General features: G+C 36.4%; 2 protein-coding genes across 5 annotated transcripts in view; one reads left to right on the forward strand and one right to left on the reverse strand.

Annotated features, from left to right (window-relative positions):
- Positions 1-1782: 1782 nt before the first annotated feature.
- Positions 1783-11167, forward strand: TEFM (transcription elongation factor, mitochondrial). Of its 3 annotated transcripts, XM_088828690.1 has the most exons (6): positions 1783-1849; positions 2731-3194; positions 4293-4442; positions 5673-6539; positions 7047-7267; positions 10431-11167. In XM_088828690.1, the coding sequence occupies exons 1-4, from the start codon at positions 1819-1821 to the stop codon at positions 6108-6110; spliced, it is 1083 nt and encodes a 360-aa protein (XP_088684816.1). In that variant the 5' UTR covers positions 1783-1818; the 3' UTR covers positions 6111-6539; positions 7047-7267; positions 10431-11167. The 3 variants fall into 3 exon arrangements, with proteins under 3 accessions (XP_088684816.1, XP_055257390.2, XP_088684815.1); XM_055401415.2 differs by having other exon boundaries at positions 5673-7267; XM_088828689.1 differs by lacking the exon at positions 10431-11167 and adding an exon at positions 9212-9333 and having other exon boundaries at positions 5673-7267.
- Positions 8428-26064, reverse strand: part of ATAD5 (ATPase family AAA domain containing 5) — a 33291-nt gene continuing 15654 nt past the window's right edge. Inside the window, exons 8-23 of one of the 2 annotated variants that reach the window (XM_088828688.1) lie at positions 25375-25532; positions 24734-24893; positions 23953-24282; positions 22766-22862; positions 21135-21214; positions 20765-20907; positions 20527-20677; positions 18638-18814; positions 17801-17934; positions 16958-17051; positions 15893-15957; positions 12933-13113; positions 11161-11342; positions 9794-10659; positions 9183-9338; positions 8428-9069 (exon numbers count right to left, since the gene is read on the reverse strand). In XM_088828688.1, the coding sequence (XP_088684814.1) occupies positions 8991-9069; positions 9183-9338; positions 9794-10659; positions 11161-11342; positions 12933-13113; positions 15893-15957; positions 16958-17051; positions 17801-17934; positions 18638-18814; positions 20527-20677; positions 20765-20907; positions 21135-21214; positions 22766-22862; positions 23953-24282; positions 24734-24893; positions 25375-25532 (3053 nt within the window). In that variant the 3' untranslated portion in view covers positions 8428-8990. Of the gene's footprint in view, positions 9070-9182; positions 9342-9793; positions 10660-11160; positions 11343-12932; positions 13114-15892; positions 15958-16957; positions 17052-17800; positions 17935-18637; positions 18815-20526; positions 20678-20764; positions 20908-21134; positions 21215-22765; positions 22863-23952; positions 24283-24733; positions 24894-25374; positions 25533-26064 lie in introns of both variants that reach the window. The other variant, XM_055401407.2, reaches the window with a different exon arrangement.

Raw genomic sequence — 26064 nt, forward strand, 5'->3', positions numbered from 1 at the left:
ATGGACTGTATAGCTCATGGGGTCACAAGGAGTTAGACATGACTGAGTGACTTTCACTTAAGTGGAATAAGCCTCAGAATAAAAAGGAAATTATTTCCCATTGAAGAATTTTGCACAAAAAGTTGGCTTTATTTTCTGTTGGATTCATAAGTGCCTCAGAAATTGGCAAGAATCCTAGAATTCTCATGAGTACCTACCACTGGCTACATCTCCACCACCTCTTGGACAGTATCTACACAGACACCACTGCCTCATAAAAACACAAACCCACCACTTTTCCCTCCCAAAGTCACCATGCCCCTGATTTCCCTGTTCATCACAAAATTAAAGTCTCTCCATCTTTCATGAAATGGGTGGCTAGGTGGTAAAGAATCTGCCTGCCAATGCAGGAGATGCAAGAGGTGTGGGGTTGATCCCTGGGTGGGGAAGATCCCCTGGAAGAGGGCATGGCAACCCACTCCAGTATTCTTTCCTGGAAAATCCCATGGACAGAGGAGCCTGGTGGGTTGTAAACAGTCCATGAGGTTGCAAAGAGTCAGACACAACTGAGGACACACATCATACCATACCATCTTTTGTGAAAGGGCTGAGTCAGCAACAGAGACATCAGTGGTTTCACGGATAAGGTATCTTACATGTCTGAAGCAAAAGCGTTCTGGAGAGGCACTGCACAGTGGCAGGCAGGACAAGGCAGTCTGTCTTCACTGGGTGTGGTGGAAATGACCCCAGGTTGCCCGGAAACCAGGGAAGGAGAATGCCCCTCGGTACCCCTTTGATAAACTATCCTAGTAGAGATGTTTTGAGCTATAGATTAGGAAAATCACTAGCTGGGGCTGGGGGCAAGTACATAGGCATTTACTCGTTAGGTTCTATGACTAGGAGGGATGATCAGTCATGTGAGGGTGGTATAGGTGAAGCAGGGACTGTTCTGGCAGTGAGTGTACAAAGAGCAAGGAACAGCCATCCAGCGTTACCTGATCACACAATTACCCAGGTTCAATTCCTGACGGTTGCCTATGCCTTGAGGATACACTAGCTTCCAGATACACTGTGTTACCTCTAATCCAGCCTCACACTTCAACGTATGGTCAGTTTTTCAGAAACACACCTCAAGTCTGACTCTATAAAAGTCCAGCTGGTTTCCAGTTAGCTGGTGGAACAGGACCAACCATTTTTGGTGCCAGCCTGATCTGCATCCATCCCTTCCACAGGGGATACTTTTGAGGCCCGGCGCTAAAGCCACTTCCTCTTAAGGCTCCCTTCCTGGAGCTTGTCTTCAGCTTGCTGGGCTCCTGAAACACCACCTCGCACCTGTCCCAGTTAGTCCATTCTACCTGGGGTATTGGTTATGTATGTTCCTGCCTACGTTCCCCCGCCAAGCTCTCCTCCTTGCGCCCCAGACAGGGTCCCGGATAGGTGTTCACCAATCTAGATGCCTGGATCCAAACCCAAAGAGGCTCCCCAAAGGAGGGATCTTGCCAACTACAAGCTAAAACCGGCCCAGGCGTTCTCTTCCCAGAGATTCGGCTCTGCTGCCTTCAGGGGCCACAGTGGGCGAGGCCGTTTTCCGGATGGAGAGGAATGAACCTACGGCGCAGCTGGGAGCTCCGGATCCCGGCACTACTACGCCTGCGGAGTCCGCAGCGAGGCTCTACGAAGCAGGTGCCCACAGCCCAGCTGGAGGCCCCTAGTGGCGGGCCGGAACGCCGCTTCCGCCGGAACCTTTGAGAGGCCGGGCGCTTTTGGGCGAAGCACGCAGGAACCGGAACTCCGTGGGGGAAGTCTGGACCGTGGGAACCTACTGCTTTAGCTTGGAGGATGAATGTCTCTAGTTTCCTCTTGGCGGGAGGTAGGGTGCGTGGAATACTGGGTGAATCTGCCGTATGCTTTTAGCGCCTGGCGTATTTACCCTCTCAGGTCCCGTGTCCAGGTCTCCCTCTTGGAGACCCTCCCGAGGAGACGGGGCGGTTCTGGTCGCCGAGCCTCGGAGCGATTGGGATTCCTTTCCCTGGGTTAAGGGTCCACGAGCTACTCCTCGGCCTGGGCTGAGGGCAGAGGGTCCCGTGTCTGACAGCTGCTTGCTGATTTCTGGATGCGTTATTGTCCTGTGGCCGCAATGAAAAACTTTCCCTTGGTTTTACAGAGTTGCTGTTTGTATGGGTTTTCTTCTTTGTAGACTTATGGTAGAAATCGTGAAAAGTGTACAAAAAAAAAAAAAAAACCGCTCTTAAATTTATCACTCAGCTAAAACATTTCTTGTAAACTTGTAAAATTTAGTTTTATTTTATCCGGTCTGTGTGCAGCTTTCGGAATCTTAGTTCCCCGCCTGGCGATTGAATCCCCCGCTCTGGCAGTGACAGCGCCAACCACTCCAACGTCAGGGAATTCTCTAAAATGTAGTTTTATTTGGTTCCACTGGATGAGAAAGAAACTAGTGAAGATAAATATTGTTTAAAATATCAGTTAATTGCAAAAAGATTTCTCTAAGGTTTAAATTTTTAAAAACGTTAAAAATTTGGAAATAATCGTTTTAAATACATCTCTCTTGTTGGACACAAGATTTATATGTAGTAAAATTTAGGTTTGTTAGCCACAAAAATCAGACTATATCTCTTATGGATAGTTCTTAAATTATGGGAAAGTCCTTATCACTTTGCAAAGGCCCTGGTTAGGTCACAACACTATAAGGAACTAACGTCTAACTTAAATTTTGCTAAAATTTTCTTTTAGGGAGATGGAGATGTTTTCCACTTCCATTAGGGTCCTCCTTATTCAAGGCCCTACATAATTCCTGCTGTCGGAAAGAATCCACTGCACCAAAGAAAATCATTTCCCATGTTGATTTTTCTGATGAGACTGCAAAGGAATCCGGAAAGACACTTGACAAGCTCTTCTCTTCAGAACAGCAGGCTTCCATCTTGCATGTGTTGAATACAGCATCTAATAAAGAACTTGAAGCTTTCAAATTGCTTCGTGGAAAAAAGTCCCTCAATATTGTAGAACACAGAGAAAAGTTTGGACCATTTCAGAATTTGGAGAGTTTAATGAATGTGCCCTTGTTCCAGTATAAAATCACCATTCAAGTTTGTAACTCCATTCTTAATCCAGAGACTGGAGGGAAAAAAAAGAAGTTACAGGAAAGCAGGCTCTTGAGAAAGCTCATCAAACCAGAAATAGGAAGAGAGAGAATTAAGGTACACTCTTTTTTCTTAATGTCTTTTACTGCCTAAATATTTGACAACCTACTTTGCAAAGTACTATTCTGGGCACCAAGGGGTTCTTCTGGCCATTATAGTTTAGTCCTGTGGACCCAGGGATACACACATAAACAGTCTATTGATAGTTATTCTCAAAGACATGAGATGTACAGGTAGTAAATTGGCAATTTAGTGGAGAGAACTGTGTGTTGGGGAATGTTTACTAGAACTCAGCCTGGATCCTGGAGAGAGCTAGGCTAGTAGGAAGAGGAAGGCATTTTAGGAAGAAAGGATAGTTCATGTAGAGAAGTAGGTCTGTGCAGGACTTACGTAGGAATGTTGAGTTACCTGGCTGTTTTCGTTTCCTCCCTTATTCCACATTATCAATTATACTCCTCTTGCTTTTAATCTGTTTGTGCTTCTCACTGTGACTAAGATTCTTAAAACTTTGTTGTGTAACAGGTACCTAGTACAGATCTTCCTCCCTAGTCTAGCCCATCCACTTTTCTCACAGCTGTCCGTGTTCTTTCTGAAATGTAAATGTTACACCTGAATGTTGTATGCTTTGGTGGCTCCTAGTAGCTCTCAGGATAAAGGAAGTCACTTTCTGCAGAAATCTGCCCTCCCCTCTGCCCTTTCGCCACTTGCATTCTTTATGCCACTGTCTGAGAGGTGTCAGCCTATATCTGCAGACATCTGGGTGAAATAACTTACTGTTTACCATTTTACTGTCTCCTAGTCCTCCAGTAAGTCTTCCTGACCATTTCTCCGCTCTGCAGTGTAACTTGTATGGTGGTGTTTCTTACAATGTAGGGTCATGTTCCCTTGTTTCCCAGTATCTAGCACATTCCCCAGCACCGTCTGAATATCTGAACACCTGCTTTGAGCTGGGTGCTGAGAACAAGTAAAAGTTCTGTCTGTAAACAGACTACTGCTGGCTACCTTTTAATAATAACTACTCTTTAATAATTCTTAGTTCATAAACTGTACATATTTCTATCACATAAACTAATTTGGATTTCTGAGTTTGTATCTTAAATCTTGTGTTTGTTAAAACGTTCACACTTATAACTAAACCAGGCTTTTTTGTTTCAGGCAGTTAATAGTATTGTATCCATTGTTTCTGGTACTCGAAGAATTGCCTGGGCTCACCTCGATCGTAAATTGGCAGTGCTGGACTGGCAGCAAACCGAATATTGCCAGTTGATGAAAGGATCATACCTATCATCTGTCTATTTAGAAGAGGTAAGGCAGTTGCACCTCCAAATCCTGACCTGCTGGAGCTCCTTGTGAATCTTTTAGTCCTCTAAGGGGTGAAATAAAATAGTAAGGATGGATTTTCTGAGTACTTACTACTCACCTGTTCCTATTGCGTTTTCCATCGCTTGTGTTTTTTTAATTTTTAAAAAATTTATTATTTTTTTGGCTGTGCTGGGTCTTCACTGCTGCGTGCAGGCCTTCTCTAGATGCGGTGTGTGGGCCTCTCATTGCAGTGACTTCTGTTGTTGCAGAGCACAGGGTCTAGGTACTTGAGTTCCCATAGTTGTGGCCCACAGGCTTAGTTGCTCTGCGGCATGTGGGACCCACCTGGACCAGGGATCGAACCCGCATCCCCTGCATGGGCAGGTGGATTCTTAACCACTGGACCCCCAGGAAAGTCCCCACTTAGGATCTTTTTAAAAACTGAATAATTTATTTCAAGAAATGCCTTATGAATCAAAGTTCGATCCTGAGAAAATCAGTGGTAAAGTATACTGTTTTCAATGTTAAGAAACTTCTGCACCATGTTTATAAAGCTTGTTCTTCACACACTATTATTTATTGTCTCATTTGAGTCTTCAGAATCTGGTGAGACAGGCAGTAATGATCACCTTGATTGTATCTATAAAAACTGGTTCAATCAGTTGTCTGACATGATCAGTCAGTGGCAGAGGTGATTGAGTCTAGGCTAGTCATTCCAACCCTATAGGCTACCCTAGAATTTTTTAAAAGGTAAATAAGACAGTTTTGTCCAGTTTTAAAGGTAGTGTAGATCTTAGGAATTATGAAGCCCATTGCACAGATGAAGAAACTAGTAATTAGGAGGATTAACTGGCTTGTTTTAGCTTAGCTTGTTCCTGCTAGAACCATGACCAGAACTTGGCTATCCTTACTCCTCCATAAAAGTCTTTTTCAGTTACTTCAAAATTGTCAATGGCAATATAATGGAAGTTATGTATTTAACAAACAGAAGTGGGACAGAGATGGAGGCCTAAACCATAAAACTCAATGAATTCTTCCTTAATTTGTTTTGGCTGCACTGGGTCTTCATTGCTGCATATGGGCTTTCTCTAGTTCCTGCGAGCAGAGGCTGCTCTCTAGTTGGCACGCTCGGGCTTCTCATTACGGTGGCTTCTCTTGTTGTAGAGCATGGGCTCTCGGATGCACGGGCCTAGTTGTCCTGTTCACTTATTTTACCTTTTTTTCCTCCCAAAGATTTCTTCAGTCATTTCAAAGATGCCTAAAGCCGACTTCTATGTTCTGGAAAAAACAGGACCTTCATTTCAGAACACATCGCTGTTTCCTGTGCTGTTACATTTTCATATGACAGAAGCCATGCTGTACGCCTTACTGAATATGACGTTTGCCCAGGATGGTCAACATCAGGTGCTGAGCATGAATCGAAATGTAGTGGGGAAACATTTTGAGCTGATGATTGGGGACACACGGACTAGTGGAAAAGAGGTTGTGAAGCAGCTCCTCTCAGAGTCTGTACTGAAAGATGAGCCTCGGGTATTCTTCCCACCAGAGAAGATAGTCCGCTACAGACAGATGTTTTCATCTACTGAACACAACAGAGTGGAGGAATTATATGATTCATTATTACAAGCTATTGCCTTCTATGAACTGGCTGTTTTTAATACTGAATCTTAAAATTCTGAGGTTAATATGTTACATGCTGTTAATATTCTATGAATTTATATTTATTAGCTCCTAAGTTGTAAAAGCAACTGTTTTGAACATCCATGTTAACGGAGAAGAAAACACAAGTTTGAATGTATTTAGATGTTTAAAGTCAGACTTTTGGCTCTTGAATGGTTTACACAATAATAAACCAAGGCTAAATCAATAAATATGAGATCCTGTGCCTTTCAGGTTTAAGTGTTAAAAAATATGATGTTCCTTGAACATCCAAAACAGGAAACAAAGTTATCTTCCTTGAAAGGCAAGTGCCATCTATACTAAAAATTTGCATTATTATCATATTGTTAAAGGACTAATGAATTTTCTGGATGGTGCTCATCGTGGGAATAAAGCTAAATATAATTGATAATGCAACTTGTGGAGTCCTCCTCTTGCTCTGTGAGTACAATGTGGTTTGATGGCTTGGGAAGGCACTCTTCATCAGCTCAATCTATTAAGCACCAAACAAACAAGCTTTGTTTAACAGGCTCTCTTTTCTGTTGCTGCACCATGTGGCGTGTGAGGTATTTGATCCCTGACTCGGTGTCAAACCTGTGCCCCTTGTGGTGGAAGCATGGAGTCTTAACCACTGGACTGTTGGGGAAGCCCAACAGGCTCATTTTTAAAACTTTTTAAATTGAAGGGTAATTGCTTTACAGAATTTTGTGCAGGCTCATTTTTTAACTTTGAAATATTTTACTCAACAGACCATCTTCTCAGAAAAGTAGCACTTAATATTTTTCCCCATTATCTCTCCATTTTGCTGAAACTCAGGCCCTCCTTATATCTCACTTATACTGAACCCAAATCACCCTGATGTCAGAGCATTAAGTCGTTTCTTTCCTTTAAACTAAAAGTGAAGTATACTTGTTGAAACAAAAAATTTAAGAACGTCCTCCCTTCCAGCGCCTCCAACTCCCAAGGCACTTTGATGTGCACTGCAGACTTGCAGCCATGCACACTGTACATCTCTCTATGTGACCGCATACAGAAGCATCTCCGTCTGGGCGCTGCTGCAGATCCCTCCAGGTGCACATCCAACATCGTTCTCCCTCCAGACGACCGCGGTTGCCGCTGTGTTGCACTCTGGTAAACGGTTTCACCAACCACTCAGTTGGTCAGGCCAGGTGGGTGGCATTCTACTTCTCACATATTTCTGGCAATAGCTGTGGTGAAATGTGTTCAATGTAGACATTTAAAGGATAAGACGCTAAGTACTGAAAAGTCATCAAAATGTGGTTACTTTTATGACAAAAGTCTTAAGTCTTACAGGTATTTATCACCTTTAAGAACTGAGAAAGTATTTCCCCAAAATATGCTAAACCTGAAAAAAAGAAAAAGCTATTACCTGTGTCCATCCTACGGAGGAAAATGTTTCTTTTATTTCTTGATTTTTGGTCATTTAAATACAATTCTATAGTTAATTTTACTTTAGCTCCTCAGTTGATGAGAACTGTCAAAATTTTCTAATAACTAAAGACCAAATTAATTGTTAAATGCTCTACAGGCAGTGGACTCTTGTATTCAGTAGAAAAAATAAATCCATATACTTTTTTTTAAAAAAAAAAAAAAGGTGCCTTAGATCGTATTCTCTTTTGTATAGAGACAAAACCTATAAGATACAGTCTATATCCGAACCTATTCAATATCCATACTACCCAGATGATTTCATCTGGAGCTCCCATTTAAATACTGCATAGTCTTACCTTGAGCCTTTAATTAAATCAATGTACCAGCAATACAAGAAAAGATATTGAACAAATACTGTAAGAGGTAAAAACATTTTGTACACAGGTATATGTCTATGTTTTTCAACTGTAGAAAATTAGGATCCTTACCTTTTGAAGTGAAAACATAATTCACCAGATAATGAAACAATATTAAGCTAATATATAATATAAACACTTGAAATAGGAAACTATTTTCAGATACACCTGATTATCTGATTGTAAAAATGGTTTTACGTGAAATGTGTATTTTAAAATCTTATAATTAAAAATACATACTTTCTCCAAAAATATAACTTAAGTGGAAATGGCTATCATGTAGAAATCCTAGAGTAGAATCCTTTGTTACAGTTTGAATGAACAGCAGTTTGTCCGGAATATTTATATTAATATCTTTATGAAATAAAACATCAATGATATAAAAATACAAGAAAAATGTACAAGACAAATTGAGTTATCAAAATATACAAGATATCACATTTGTACTGTTGCTAAAAAAGATTTATGAAAACTACAATTCATAATCTTGATCTCACCTTCTCAGTATTCAGTGATTCACATGGTAACATATCCTGGAGGAGCACACTAAAAATAAATTTATCAGGAAAAACTTACTTTTTGAAAAATGATACATAATTTCTTTCCTTGGAAGTTTTCTTACTATTGTCCATGCTACTTCATATTCTGGATTGTGTAAACTTACTTTTAAAAAGACCATCACCTGGGTGATTCACATTCACAATTTGACAGGGCGCTGACACTTGGTTGGAGAGAGGCGGATTGAGGGTCACAAGAAAGGGAGAAGGTCTGGATTAGTTTGGCATTGAAGCACCTTTAGGAATATTTAGGGAACTCTACCTTCTAGAAACAGCCCACACACATACTCCAACAGAGCTAAATCAGGTAATACAAAAAAATACAGAAAAAAAAATACTACCATAATTATAAATATAATTTGTAACTCCAATTTTTTCATTTTAAATATTTACACACTAATAAAAATATACAAATAGTCTGTTTTAAATGTACATTAAGAGAAATAAACACTTCCATGAAAATCAATATAAAAATGTATCTTGAGAGCCACATGAGACTCTGTAGAAGGCGATGTTAATGTAGTATATTAAGGGAAGTCAGCTGCCAAAGTGTTCATAGTCTCTTTTGAAATGTTAAGATGAATTCCTTCAAGATAGTGCAGGAATCTGTCAAAATTACAAGGAAAAATACAATTTAAATATTAATAGTTCCATCAGATAAGAATATTTATCAATCTGTAAACAGCTATGTCAAATGTTCTTTTTATAAGAAACTTTACCTTCTTTTACTTTTTCCTTGTTCCTTTAGCTTCTCAGTCCTACAGATGTTTCGAAGAGTTGGCAAGTATTCAATTATACTAGCTTGTCTATTACCCAGGTTCAGAAGAGATCGGCTGGAAAATACACTTTTGATGACTGCTACCCTCTGCCAAGCACTGCTGCAAATTAAAAATAATGCATTACCTTTTGATTTTTAATGTCCAAAAAAAGTGCAACAGTCTCAAACACGACCAGCTTCTGGTCTCTACCCCACCCTGATTCTAGTCTAGACTAGATTAACTGTATTCCAGATGAACCTCCTATACCATTTTCAACACATCAGTCACTTCCGTACTGAAAAGACTTTCTTGGCCACCTGCTGTCTGCACAGCAAATCCAGACCCTGTCCCTGTGACCCAAGAGTCTTCCAAATCTACTCCCCCTGCCCCCAATCTCTCATTATTTCTCTTCCCAGAAATCAGGCTGGTCTACTTAACTGTCTCCTTAGAAGCTACAATATTACGGGCTTACCTGATCAATAAAGCCCAGCATTTCAAAATTAGTAAGAAAAAGAAACTGATAACTTCCCCATTACCATTATTGAAAAATAAAAATTAAACAGAAAACTTACTCTAAATTAGCTGCAGACTGACTGAAGTGTACATTGTTGCGTCTTTGAGAAATATAAAAAGTCAGCTCTTTTGTGGGATCTCTTCCTAATTTCTTGCAAGAATTCAGAGATGTTTCCAATGCTTTTGAAATAGCAGAAGAACATTTAGTAAAGCTGAGAGCTTCTACAGCTGCCTTTATTTCTCCAGATCTTTGAGAAGTCCATCCATCACTACTCTCGAGACTAAACTCATCACAAAGTCCACTTTTAACCTTTCCATTTGTCCAACCAAAATCCTCTTTACCAAACTCCCTTTGTTCCCGTACATCCAGTAGAAGGGCATCTAAGAAGGACATGTTGTCCATGAAATCAGTGAGAGAATTTAAACAGTGAGAAACAAGGATAGAACATTTTTTTTCTGCTGGTGTTGTAGGAGGACGAGGAATAGATTCAACCTTTGACTCTAGACATTTGTTTAGTTTCTTTGTCTCTGGGTTGCTTTCTTTATATCTGGCTTTCCTTTCTTCTAAATTTGAAGAAGATGCAGAGGAAAGACTAATATTTTCATCAGAAATGTCCAATTCACTGTCAAATAAATCACTATCATCTAAAGTTACTATCTTTTTCTTATGTTTCTTTTTTGGTGACTTTTTCAAAGGCTTCTCTCCTTCAAAAGCAGTCCCAGCAAGACCTCTCACGTTTTCTGTTGCTGCACTGGTGTCCACACTTATTGATGAACCAGAAGAGTTTTCTGTTTCTGGAATGATATCAACAGGCAGTGGTAGAATGAACTCAAGATTACTGTATAAGAAGTCCACGTTCTGCACTTGGAATTCTGTAAGAAGGTGGATGAGTTTATGCCATTCTTCCTTTGTTCTGATTTTGTGCTGAAAAACAATTGTGAGTGAAGAAATGTTATAAAAGTACCTAGTCTGAACATTTTTCTACCCATATGAATAGTGTCATTCCTATCTATCTTCACAGTAATGAGTCTCTAGCCTTCATAATTTTATTAACTTACACTTCCTTAATACATCAAAACAATATTATGAGTCTAAAAAATTAATTTGGAGTATTAAAGTGAAGAATTAAATTATCTAATGGTCAGTATATACCCTAATTCAATAATTAGCAGTTCATTTGTTTAAAAACTACTATTCTGAAACTTTTTTTAATCTGAAATATCTCTAAGTTCTATATTCTATAATATATATTTAAAGCAATGCCTATGCACCATTTGTCAAAGTGGTACAATGTGTTAAAATCAGCAATCTGAAGCCTATAAAAATTATTGGTAAATTACAATTAACCTTAGATTCAAAAGACAGAAGTGAGTGTTGGGAAGATGAAGATGAATGTAAGTATTCCAAACCAGACACTGAAAATACCTTCAAAAATGAAAATAAGTCTTCAGATGGGGAAAAAATGTTCTTAAGGCCAAACAAGGTCTCAGCACAACCAGCGTCACATCTGGGAAGGTCTGTTGGATTCCTTTTTGTATTTTTAGGGTTATTTTTGGAATCAGGGTCATCTTCAGAACAAACAAGTGGTACATTTCTGCTATTTCCTCCTGGAAAATTAGAAAAACAAAAACTGAGTATCCATATTTTTATCAGACTAACAAGCAATTATTTAACAACCAAGATTCTTTGGCATTTTTTTCTACCTAATCCTCATTTTGTTTATTCTCCATCTGTGTATCTAATTCACAAAGAGAACAATACAAACATTATTTCTACATAAATTAAATGGGGGTGGGATGTGCGGTGAGCTTACAAACAATCCAACTGAAAAAAGTACAAGGGCACACAAATATCTAATAAACTCATAAAAAGATGTACAATTTCACCAATGATCATGGAGATTAAGATATTCATTTTTCACCTTTTAAATTGGGAAAAATTAAAAAGATCATCACTGCATACATTAATGAGAAACTGAAGATGACTTAAATGTTGCCTAGGAAGTAACAGTTAATTATGTTACATCCATTTTATATTACAGAATAGCGTGCAGTTGAGAAAAAGAGGGCTAGAACTATATACTGACAATAAATTGTCAAGTAAAAAAAGTAAATTATTTAACTATACACAGTGCTGGTAATTCTGCTAAATAGTAGGCAGCAATATTTGTATATGCACAGATAAAGGTCTAACAGTAGCTACCTTTAAAGAAGCGGGGAAGACCTTTTTCCTTTTTATGTTATAATGTTTCTCTACTGTTTGATTTCCATTGAGTGTATATCTGTGTGTATGTATGTGTGTTTTTAAGACAGGATGAAATGCATTTAAGACCTTCAAGAAAATAAATAATGTTAAAGTTCTTGGTACTGCATTTTATATCCAGTAATATGGTGATAGTTATTAACTATTTTGTTTATAATAGGATATTTCACGTCTTATTTATCATATTTACTTCTAAGAAATAGTGAAACTGCCAGCTTAAATTGAATTATTAATAATTGAAAAGAATAAGATATTAAATTCTGAACTAATTGAAAAACTGATAAGGGATTAATATAACAGAACTTCACCTTTTTAAAATTTAAATATTAGTATATTTCCCAGAGCAAGATCTGTAACTACAGAACTGTGACTATGGAGCATGGCAACCACAAACTATGAACTTCTTCAGGGAAAGAACCATGTCTTATTCATATAAACACAGGACCTGGCATGGAGAAAGTCCTCAGAAAATGTCTGTGACTTGAATTAGGTAACAATGACTGAAGATTGATAAGAAATTAAGCATTTTTGAAATAACAGAATTCTTAAGAAAGACAGGATTATAGGCTATTAAAGAAGCAAACAGGGAAATTACAATACAGCCATCTAAAAATAATTTACATATGGAAAAATCACCAATACATTTTTAATAGGTAAAAAAAGGAAGCTGCTAAATAATTCTATTTATTTATAAGAAACTATATGTTTATAAATGTACAAGTAACCATTTGTTCCAGATTCAGTTTAATTGTAAATACCCACATTTAATGCTTACAAAGCTTTCAGGAACAAAGTTGATGTATATATGTTTCTTTTAATATTGACACGATACCCCAATGCTTAAAAGTTTTCTAATTTTTCAAATATTTTGGTACAGCATATATTTTAATATAGAACCCCATAACAGAAATTTCCTTTCTAACAAAGCAACTTACGACAAAGAGATAATGGCCTTTCTTCTAAAAATCCACCTCCACTTCTAATCCAGAACTGTAAGTAAAGGATACTTTTCCTGATATCACAAGTATTTGCAGCTAGCAACGTTACAAAATCCTTTACATCAGTTCTGAAATTTTCAGTCAAGCAGATCATCTGTAGGTAGCTGGCAACATTTAGCTGGGGTAGGGGGGAGGCGAGGGGTAGAAAGGGAGAAAGAGAGGAAAGAAACATGGTCAACTGCAGAGTTACCAGAAATACATCAATACTCTAACAAAAAGTCAAATTTTGCTAAAATTTTAAAACATCATAATTCTTATTGAGAATGATTGAAAAATATAAGGAAATATGTTACCAAATTAAAAGCGTCTATATATACTGCTTTTATCAACTGTATACAGTCTGAGACACCAAGACTGTATCTTGGTTTTTTTTTTATGGGACATTCTCCAACCTGAATACTAAAGGCAATCTTACTAAACCTTAAGACAATCCCTTAGGATCAGTGGTACAAGCTGATGGAACATTTACAGCCATTAAAATGATAAATATGAATACTATACAGGAAGAAAAATACTGTATAACTTTTGAAAACCAGACTTAGTAAATTATATCAATGCATGCATAAAAGAATAAATGTATGAAAATGACAAATAGAAGAAAAAAATTTAAATACATGATATTTGTTAGCAGAAAATGTACAAAGTTTACTTTTAAATTTTATTTAGTATACAACTAATTTGCTATATTTTTTATAAAACAATATAATTCTCTTCTTATTGTTTATGGGAAGCTTTTTACCTTGAAAAGCTAAAACATATAAAATTATATTCACAGTTCACAGATATTACAAGACTACTAGCATTTTCACATTATAATAAATAAGATAATTAAAAACATTTTTCCCTATGGTATCTTTGACTTTATTCTCTATATATGTATTATTCTTGCACACACCTGGGACTTCTTCCCACAGACCAGGAATTCTCCTTTCAATAACAAAAGAGTACCTGCTGTAAGACAAACCTTGCCATCAATAATAACTGTAAGTCCTATAATCAACTTAAGAAAATATAAAAAGCCAATTATCTGAATGAACAAGAGAATAATCAAAGGCTGAAGTAAATGGAAGGAAAATCAACACTTGGACAAATGAAATGGCCTTGGGTGAATCCCTACCACACCTTTTAAAATAGATTGTTGACTGAGTGCAGGCCATAACAGTGGTAGCTAAAACTCACAGCAGCTAGAAAGTGAGGGGGAGGTCCACGAAAGTACAGAAACAGAAATCCTAGCTCTAAAGAACGCAAATCACTGGTTGATGCTTGAACTTTTGATGTGTGTGAGCTTGTCTTAAAGCAGCCCGGCTAAAACTAAAAGAACTGAACAGAATACTTGTTCAGAGGAACAAAAAAGAATCCAGAATAAATATATACATTCACAATGTATAATAGATCATTCACAAAGTACAAGATAAAAATCTAAAATTACTAGACATACAAAGAAATAGGAAAAGTAACCAATACCTCAGAGGCAAGACAATCAAGTAGAGACTTATCACAAGACGACAAAGCTGGAAGTAGCAAGAAAGAATTTTAAAACAGCTAGTAAAACTATGCTTAAGGAAAACATGCTTATAATGAACAACAGGAAATTTCAACAGAAAAACAGAATCCATAAAAAGCAAAAAGAACTTGTAAAACTAAAAATTAATGTAATATTAGAATAAAGATTTCTGTGGCTGGACCTCATGGAAAAACAGAGATGGCAGGAAAAAAAGGTCAGTAGACTTGAAGATAAATCAATATAAATCACCAAATCAGAAGTATAAACAGAAAAAAAATGGCTTGGGGAAGAAACAGCACATCTCAGTGACATGGGGGTCAATGTAAATGTCCAACCTTCTTGTAATTAAATCCCCAGAAGGGAAAAAGAGAAAATGAAAATAAAATAAATTTGGAAAAATAAGCCAACAAAGTTTCCTAACTGGAAGAATGATATATAATTAAGAATAATAGATAATGAAGAATCACAAGCAGGATAAATATGAAGAAAAATAATACCTAGGAACATCACAAGAAAACTGCTGAAAACTAAAGAGAGGATCTTGAAGGCATCTAGAAGAAAATGACACATTACATATGGGACAGAAACATAAATTTAAAAAAATCTGTTCAAACTGCTGGGACATAATAGAAACAGTGTGATCAAAACACAATGAAATGACATGTTTAAAGTAGTGACGGAAAAACTGAAAGAAATCTAATATAATCCACTGCCAGCAGACTTGTTCTACAAGAATTGCTAATGAAGTTCTTGAGGCTAAAGAGAAATAAAACCAAAGAAAAACTCAGATCTTCATAAAGAAGAACATACAAAATTACACAGGTAAACAAAAACTTGATTTTTTACCTTAATTTCTTTAAAGTATATATGATCAGCTAAAGCAAAAAACAGAGCATTGTATTGAGGAGTTATAATGTATGCAAACACAAAGAATTTGAAACTTAAAGCATAAAGTTTCATAACAGACAAAACTAATCTGGGTTAATACACATTAGAATAGTGGTTATCTCTGGTAGAGAGGGGAGTGCTGACTAAAAAGGGCCCCAAGGGAATTTTTGAGGTGATTTTGATCTGGATAATGGTTACATGGATGTTTATCTCTGTTCATATTTTTCAACTTGTATACTGAAGTGCAATTTTAACTGTATGTAAATTTCACCTTAAAAAAGCACTGGTTACTATGAAAAAGAACTAAACACTGGAGTCTAGTAAAAATGTAAATATTCAAATGTTGAAAGAAAACCTTTTAAGTTAAAAAAAAATCAGAAGTCTCCTAAAACCCAAAAATGTAAACACACCCCTTAATAGTCAAAAGATAGATTAAATATTATAATAAATTACCTGTTATGTAATTGTGATATATAATTTATGATCATCAAAATTCAAAGCTTACCAGTGAAGGAGTATTAAAATTAATTTCTTCAAAGCAGCCATCAAACATTAAACTAAATGTTGGATCTATAGTGAAAAAACATATTTTTAAACATTAAAACCACTAAGGTACTTTCTCTAGTCATACATTTTCTATCAAAGTATTCTATATTTCATCAGTAATGAAAACATCACACAAATTATAAATCATTAAGGAACTGAATTTCTACCTTGACCTTTTAAACTACCAAGTCAAAAAAAAAAAAAAAAACTACCAAGTCAATTGTGATTAATATGATTTTAACGATATTTTTAGAGTACAAGCATTAACTATGAAATGGGCCATTAATTTCTAAGTAGAGTCTAACACAAACACATTTTCCTACAAATCCATAGTAGAAACATTCTGAATATCTGCAATAACAAATATTGAAAGTATTATAATACAATATATAGAATGAAAAATATTGCATGAAATTTTAAAATTAAAAACCGAATTATAATTATAAAGAAAAGGGGACCAATTCTGTAAGACTGATGATGGCTGACTTCAGCTAAAATAGGCAATTAATCCATATGGAAACATTATCAAGGGCTAAGGAATGGCCAAGTTCAATATTAAGGAACTGCAGAAAAGTTAGGTTCCATAAAAAATTCTGACCAGTAAATGAGGTTTGGTGACCTAATTATAGGTGTAAGGAAGAGATAAAGAGAAAGATCTGTTAATTTTCCTTCCCAAAACCCCTTCACTGGCTTGTCCATAAATTTATCGGTGTAGGCTGTTGTTGGCATCCTAAATATCTAACACCCCAACACAGTAATTCAAAGTAGTACCCATTTTTTAAAGTCATTGCTATTTTCAAATTAATATATTAAGTTTTATAATTACTCAAGGCTGCAGATCAATTCCAAATTTGAATAATTCTTAGTTGATTAATAAAAATGATCTAGAAGCCTCCTCTTTAGGAAAAAACATCCAATTTAATTTGCCAGCAGACTTCTAAAGCAACGTATCTAACCAAAACTAGAAGCTTTCCCCAAATATTTTAACCGAAAGTAATTAATTGTAAAATCACTGGTTACCTACCACTTGTCGTAAGGATTACAGGTCTTTTCGTGGTTGCCATGAATGTTTTGATTGCATTCAAAAATCCAGCATCCTCTTCGAAAATGACATCAACCTAAGAATAAAATGATTAGGATATTGACATAGTAACAATACACTTACTTGAGTATCAATTTTGTATACACAGTAGACACACTGTATGTCAGAGACAAAATTTATGAATCTGTAAACAGTGTGACTTCACACCACACTTACAATGTCTTACACTATTAAAAGAGTAAAGAAATTATCAAACATTAAAACCAAAGAAATAGAGTCACCTATTAATATAATTGGATAAGTATGATCCAGTATAATTCTACAAACTCTAAACAGTAATAGAATTGCATGAATCACGTTCCTGAAAAATTCTTCTATGGTTGACAGTTTCATTCACTTTAATTTGAAATGAGTGAGTGCTGGATGGCATCACCGACTCTGTGGACATGAGTTTGAGTGTACTCCGGGAGTTGGTGATGGACAGGGAGGCCTGGCGTGCTGTGATTCATGGGGTCGCGGAGAGTCGGACACGACTGAGCGACTGAACTGAACTGAGTCACTCAGTCATGCCCGACTCTTTGCAACCCCATGGACTGTAGCCCGCCAGGCTCTTCTGTCCATGGGATTCTCTAGGCCACAATACTGGAGTAGATTGCCATTCTCTTCTTTGGGATCTTCCCGACCCAGGGATTGAACCCGGGTCATAGACACAATTATTCTTGACTTTCTTGGCTGTTTTACAGATTGTCAGAGTGAAATATATAGTAACCTCTAGAATAAGCTTTTATCAGGAGATATCACAAATGTATACCTCTGGAAACCTACCTCCTCAAAAAGAATGAGGGATGTTGCATTTTTCCTGTTGGGTTCCTCAGCCCCAAACTCTCTGACATTTGAATTAGTTGTGTTTGTAGATTTAGTCTGAATGATTTGTTTCTGTTCAAATGAATTTTTGATTCCTGTATATAAAATAAGATATAAAACCAACTTTTTATTAGAATATAATTGCTTTACAGTGTAGTGTTACGTTTCTGCTGTACAATGCAGGGAATGAGCTGTATGTATACATATATCCCCTCCCTCATGGCCCTCCCTCCCTCCCCATCCTCTATCTAGGTCATCACAGAGCACTGAGCTGAGCTCCCTGTGCTATACAGCAGCTTCCTACTAGCTGTCTATAGTGTACGTATGTCAATTCTAATCTCATAGTTCATCCCACCCTCCCCTTCCCCACCTGTGTTCACATGTTTCTTCTATATGTCCGTGTCTCTATTCCTGCCTTGGAAGTAGGTTCATCTGTACCATTTTTTTGGATTCCACATAGATGCATTAATGTATGATATTTGTTTTTCTAACTTACTTCACTCTGTATGATAGACTCCAGGTTCATTCAGGTCTCTACAAACAACCCTATTTTGTTTCTCTTAGTGGGATGAATATTCATTGTATATATGTACCCTATCTTCTTTCAAATCAACTTTTGACTGAATATTGACTATTTCCACAGAATAAGCTCAAACTGAAATCCCCTATCAAAACTGAAACAAAGTATCAAGAGTGCTACACGTAGGAACTTCAGAGGTTTAAAAAATAACAATAGGAACTCATGAAATATGATCCAATTTTTATGTATCAGGGTTCTTTGTCAATTTAGTGTCTTACCTTTATTATTTTCTAGAAGTGCTCCTATTTGTTCGTTATTTTTTGGCTTAGAAGACACTTTAAAATAATTTGCCAAAGTTTTAGGTGGAAGTGTTCGCTTTGGTCCACTACTTTGTGGTGATGGCGGAGGAAGTTTTCTTGGTGATGTAACAACCTTCTTGGGGGAGCATAATTTTTCTGCCAAAAACAAACTGCACTTAAAAACAAATATTCTAAAAATTAAACAGATGGCAAGACTGAGTTATCCACAGTATATTTCTACTCATACCAGTTAAAAAGCAAAGACATAAAAATTCTTTTTCATTCTTATAGTCAAATACTCTTTACTCTCAAATATTACTGTATTGTTAGCCTATCAGTAGAAAAGATAAAGCCAGTCATTGGAAAAGATACTGTTTTCCATTTTTGAAGTAAATACTGTTCACAATCCTGCCATTCACTCTGTCATATCTGCTAGAGGTCAAAAGAAGCTAGAGGGGCACTTCCCTGGTCATCCAGTGGTTAAGACTCCACTCTCCCAGTGTAGGGGGCCTGGGTTCAATCCCAGGTCAGGGAACTAGATCCCACATGGTGCAACTAAGAGTTCACATGCCACAACTAAAGGCTGGAGGAAAAGTGATATTGGTGTATACTGAGCACATTACAAGTCTTCTAGTCCAACTTTGATTTCAGTTCGGTTCAGTTCAGTTGCTCAGTCGTGTCCGACTCTTTGCGACCCCATGAATCACAGCACACCAGGCCTCCCTGTCCATCACCAACTCCTGGAGGTCACTCAAACTCTTAGTCCACAGTAAATGATACTACACGCAAGTGATATGATATGTTTTTCTAGATATGAAAGATGGATACAAAGTAAAAAACAAATGGCTGATGTTCACCTTTCAGCAGCCTGGCATTTAACCCAGAGCTTGTCCTTTGCTCCCCTCTAAGGACCCCAATTCAGCCTTTCCATGCACTAGTTATCACCACCTAGACTCAGTGCAGGATCTTCTTTACATGCCAGCATGCGTGCACATATACATGACTGTGTCCTATTCTTTTCCTATACCCTCACCTTCAGAGAGCTTATATTTCTTGTGTATCTTGTGTTTGAAAAAACAGTGGAAGTTTTGAAAAAAATTACCATAGATATCACTATCGTGTCATAAAAATTAGACATTTTAACATCACAAGGGAAGAGGTATAATCTTAAAATAAAAAATAGTATCACTAAAAGTGGTATAACCAGTTGTTATATATCTCTTGCTATGACACCGCAGGAAGCACAGCCCCATCTGTGAACGTATACCAGCACCAAAACGGAAAGGAATCTAATCAAGTCCACAGATCTAACTGCCAGTTTATAAGAAATACAAAGAAGAGGAATGTGTTAACTGAAACCATGTAGATATAATCAGCCAAATCCAGAATGTGAGACATTTTATGACCGATGTCCCATGTTCTTCAACAAACAAATAACATGAACAGAAAGAGTGAGGGGGTTGTTAAGAGAGATGAAAAGACACTTAAGAGACATTAATCTAAGGTGTGGACTTTGTTTGAATCCTGATTTGAACGAACCATTAGAAACAACAGAAAACTGAAATCAGACTACGTATCAGATCAAATTAAGGTATGTGGTTAACTTTGTTAGTCTGGTTATGATACTGCAATTATGCTTTTAAAAAGTCCTTATCAGTTAGAGCTAAATATTAAAGTGTATATATATACATGAGTAAAATTATGTGATGGTCATGAGATTTGTTTTAAAACATAAAACCCGAGAAAAATTTGAAAGGCACATATATATGTAGGAAGAGATAAAATGCGGCAAAATATTGATTATTAAAATTCTTTTCTTAGATTTTCATTTCTTAAAGGCTATGATTTGAAGAAAATAATTCACTTACTTGGTGATCTGCCGATGTTGTAGCTATTAAAAAAGCAGGGTTTCTGTGAGTTGACACCTTGCTTGTCTACTTGATGAGACTGAGTAGCTTCCTTCAGCTGAGACAGAATCTGTCTACCACTGCGCTGAGAAGAGGCATTCACTTCAAAAATCTAGAAGAATACGTGAAAAGGGGCAGAATAGTTAATATTTCATTCATTTCATAACATTAGTATTCATCCACTAGAGCTGTTGCTAACCTTAAATCCAAGTTCTTGGGCACAAGCATATACCGCAGCAGTCTTCCCCACTCCTGTTGGCCCTGTTATAAGAACGGTATTACAAAGGCGATTTTCTTCTTCGTCATCTGGACTGCCCTTGAAGTCTCTGCTATCCAATGAATCTGAAAAATCATTCAAATGCACATAAAACAATTGCATGGGCAGCCGTTCTATCCCACTTAACCCAGTGACCAAATCCCACAACTTCCTGCCGATAAATGTTGGCAATTCAATGTACAAAAACGAGAAAACCAAACATAAGATACCAAATAAGAAGCCTCACAGAAGTATTTAGCTAATCTAATTCTAAAAATGTTCAGTGAAATGGAAAAAAAATGACTCAAAATACCTTCCTGTTTCTCATCTCTTTTTCCCTTCAAATTCTGTCCTTCTTCCAATTCAGCTCTTCTTTTCCAGTCTTTCAACCAACTATGAAAAGAAAATGTATGTTAATAAAAATAAGTCACAGAATATAGTTTTTAGACAATATCTTAAAATGGTTGTTGGGGGAAGGTATGGTATATTGTTACATTTTAAGAATTCCATGATGCTTTTGAATCAACTATATAGTAAAATGATTTTACAGTGGCATGAATATTTTAAAATGAAGTAATTTTGCTTAAATATTCAAGACTATATGTGCAAGGATATTCACTACAACACTGTTTAAATTAGCCTCCAAAAGGAAAACTTAAAAGTGCATCAGTAAGGAAAAAGATACCTTATGGTATGGTCACATAAGAAACCAGTACAGAGAAACTTAGAAATGGAATAGACTGTACGATGACTTGAAAGATGTCTAATACACCACGCTATGAGTAGGAAGATTAAATTCTCGTCTGGAGCTAGATGGCCTGAATTTAAACTGAGCTCCACCACTTTCTAGATGTGTGACCTCGTACAAATAACTCAACCTCTCTAGGACTCATTCTTCCTGAGGAATAGTATTTACCCTCATAGGATCGTTCTAAGGATCAAATGAGCTAAGAACTATCAAGTTCTTAGAACAAGGCCAATCTCAAAGTGTTTATTATTATGGCATGAAATCCTTTGGGCCAGGTGAGTTTTAGAATTCAGGATTTTTCAGATATTAGAAATGTAATTTGGAACATATACTACATATCACATAATACCTTGAGTGGGTCTGTAGCAGTACATCTATAATCACTGAATATTTCTGGTTGGGACCGATAAAGACTATAATGAACTTGTCATTGTTGTTTAGTTGCTAAAGTTGTGTCCGACTCTCTTCGACTCCATGAACAGTAGCCTGCCAGGCTCCTCTGTTCATGGGACTGTCCAGGCAAGAATACTAGAGTGGGTTGTCTTCTCCTTCTCCAGAGGATCTTCCTGACCTGCATCTCCTATGCTGCAGGAAGATTCTTTACCTCTAAGCCACCAGGGAAGTTCATAATAAATATTATGTATATAATAAAGTTAATAAACTTTCAATTTCCAGAACTCTTTGGAGGTGGGAATTGAAGGCAAAGGATTATGACCTGAGTTAGTAGTAATATGATCCTATCTGTTAGGAAGAGCAAATATATGCATTAATTTTTCTCTGGAAGGTTTTACAAGACATCTTCAATAGTAGGGAGTAGAAACAGGAGAAGAGAGGGACATTTACTTTTCACTTTGGATTTTTATTTTTTAAGATTTTACCTTGTGATGTATAACTTTATAATTCCTAGTGCTGTGCTAGTTGTTCAGTCGTGTCTGACTCTTTGAGATCCCATGGACAGTAGCCTATCGGCTCCTCTGTCCATGGATTCTCCAGGCAAGAATACTGGAGTGGGTAGCCACTCCCTTCTCCAGGGGATCTTCCCAACCCAGGGATTGCACCCGAGTCTCCTCCATTGTAGGCAGATTCTTTACCATCTGAGTCACCGGAGAAGCCCATAATTTCTAGATTTCAGTATAAATAAATAGTAAAACTAGATTCATAAACTATTTCTCAATTTCTTTATAAATTTTACCAACCTATGTAACTTTTTTATAGCTAGCTCATTGCCTATGAGTTCACTGGAGTTCTGAGGTTGATACTTTTCCGTCCAAAGCATGTCTTCAATTCCTGAATCTAAAGAAAAAAATACGTATTGAAGTATTTTGTTCCTTGACATAAACATATATACTTATACATTTACATTATTGTTTCATTAAGTATTTGTAGAAATGTCTATATTTATAAACTGCCAAAAAAGGCAATTTTAAAAACTTAATATTACATTGAAAATTCTTCTCATCGAAACTGTTCCCCTTAAAAGCTAAACACCATAAAGTCTTATGACTATAAGATTTAAAAGTATACATTAAAAATGTTACTCAAAGCACTCAAGAAATGCAAATTATGAAAAATAATTTGTATTATAAGAAATGATCAAAAGGACAAATGTAGCATACTTTTCACGAAGCCTCTTCTTGACCACTAAAAAGATACATTAGAACATTCTCAGACACAGAAAGAAAAATAACATGTGATATTGCTTATATGCGGAATCTAAAAAGAGGGAACAAATGAACATTTTTACAAAACAGAAGCAGAATCACAGATGGACAGAGGGAAAAACTGGGAGATTGGAATTGACATATACACACTACTGTATATAAAATAGATAACTAGTAAGAGTCGGCTATATAGCACAGGGAACACTATTCAACACTCTGTAACGGCCCATATGGGAAAAGAAGCTAAAAGAAAGAATGCATAATGTACATGTATAACCGATTCACTTTGCTGCATCCCTGAAACTAACACAACATTGTAAATCAAGTATACTTCAATTAAAAAAAAAGAGACTTGCTATACAAATGACCAAAACATACTCTAAATGAATAAATTAATCAGTTCAATAGAATACTCCAGATACGCTAGATAACCAAATGAGACTATGTCAGAAAAATCAGTGAAACAGGTGTAACATAATAGGTAGAGTGTGATCCCAAGTTTTTAAAAAGGCATACGTATTTAGGGAAGCACAGAGAAATCAACAGCCAAACAGAAATCTTTTAAATGTGGTTTATCTGTAAGCCCCTAATCAGTGAGGCTTTCACGTCTTATTTTGTTTGAATGCTGCAATAAGCATACATTAAAAAAGAGGGGAGAAATGAGAGGCTAAAAACAAGCAAACTAAAAATGTCTAGGACCAGGAGAAAAGAATCTCATTTACCTGGACTAGAGGACACTGCTGATGAAGGCTCCTTGTCATCATCTATTATCAGAATATCAGGATCTTCTACTGTCGCTTTTCCCACTTTACACCTTGTACTCAAAGCTGTTTGTTTCTTCCTGGATGTTTTCGGAAACAGACCTTTGGAAGAATCTAGCTTTATCCCACTAGAGTTGTTTCTTTTGTCAAGTTCTTCTGGTTTCCCATGTATCTTTCTTGGACTTTCTAAATATTCATTTGGTTTCCTTCTTTTGGATTTATGATTTTCCGTTTCCACTCGTTTCCTTTTGGTTTCTTTTCGGCTGACAATGGACTCAAGTTGTGGACTTTCTATTTGGGAAATTATAGAAATGCATGTGCTTACCAATCAACAGAAAACGAATTTTATTACCCAATAATCTTAATACCACTTCAAAATATCCAATAGCCTTATTACTATGAAATGAAAAGCCAAGAATCAAATATTGCATGCTGAAAGCTAGTTGCTATCTTGTTATTTAGACTGCCTTTTGTACAGGCTATAAAAACTACCTCATCTAAGACTTTCCTTAAATAAATTGTTAGTATTTTAAGATAATTAAAGCTGTTTTGGGGTTGGCCACTCTGGAAGCCAGCAGAGGCCAGCAATGCATCACACAAGATGCTTTACTTTAGTTGAACAAACTTCACTGTCAACCACAAGAAAAGTTCTGTCAGTGGTGACCACTTCCAAGAGTTAATAGCTAACCTCAGCATTTTCAAAAGGGAAATGTTAATGGAAATGATAGTAATTATCACTAACCTTGTTTATAATGACACTCAGAAAGTACCTGGTGCTCAGTTCGCTTTTTTAGAAGCAAAGAGAAGTATTTCTTCAAAGGAAATCTGGGATTTGACCACCTAATTTCCTCCAACAAAAGATTTCTTACTTCTTCAGTCAGATCTTTCCTTCTCCCCATAAACTGCAATAAAAAACCAAATGTTCAATTAAACTCACATTCTAATAATATTAATTAGAATACTACCAATTACTTTCTGTCTATAAGTCTATGTCAGGGTAGGATTAACTTTAGTTCCTAAATACAACCCTTGACAGCAAAGCTGCATTTGCATAGCTTTAGAAAGACTTAGTTCATATTTTTATTGCTCTTTTTTAAACTAATTGTATTTTATACATTTATTAGAGTATAATTCTGACTGACAAAGTATCTAAATGTGCTATATAATCTAATATTCTTTTGAAACTGGCAATCATTAACTCTTAAATGTTTTTAAAGCTCTCAGAGAATTTAAAAGAGATTTGTATTTCAATTGGGATTTATTTTTTGAAATTGGACTCTAGGAAGAGATGATCTTTAGGCTCCAATAGTAGACACGCAAAATTTTTTCCCTCTGAAAAACGTGAAGGAAACATCCTATAATATTAACCGCTCTCATACTTACCACAACAGTGGAATCATTACTTTTTGAATTTGAATTCAATGTTGAAAATTCACCAAGAGCCATAACACATTTTGAGAGATCTATTACTTTAGTATTTAGTTCTTTAAGCTTAGTTAAGAGAGGACAAGTGGGTGGTTTCAAACGCCACAAATGGCACCCTAAAGAAAAACAGAAAAACGTTAATTACCTTCATTCACATTCTTGTCCATTTAATAAATGCCAAATCAACAAACCCAAAAAGACTCAACAACAACTACACAGTTAACACAATAGTATCAAAATTCAAAGGAGTACAGAGGAACAAAATCCTCACCTGTAACAAATACGATCAATAAAAATTACCTAGTCTTCCGTCCCAATTGTTAAAAATAAGCAAATATTAGCACATTTTTCATTTCCTTTTAAAATCAACCTTGCTACTCAGGTTAAAAATTTCTGGGGCAATTAGCATCCTGAAATCCAGATTCTGTTACTAGGTGATCATGGGCATGATCCTAAGGAAAAGTATAACTAATTTCTATAGTTGAACATACTATTAGAAAATGCTTTATAAAACTGAGCTGGTGAAAGTAACAAGAAAGGTTTCATCCACTGAATGGCCACAGCAGAACTGAGAGAAAAGGAAAAGTAGAATATTATTAGAAAGGCTGACTGGGAACTTCTCCATACAACACAGAAAAGACAGGCTAA

Source organism: Moschus berezovskii, chromosome 20 (genome assembly GCF_049115385.1).
Source record: "Moschus berezovskii isolate FMDL1 chromosome 20, NW_MosBer_1.0, whole genome shotgun sequence".
Lineage (NCBI taxonomy): Eukaryota > Metazoa > Chordata > Mammalia > Artiodactyla > Moschidae > Moschus > Moschus berezovskii.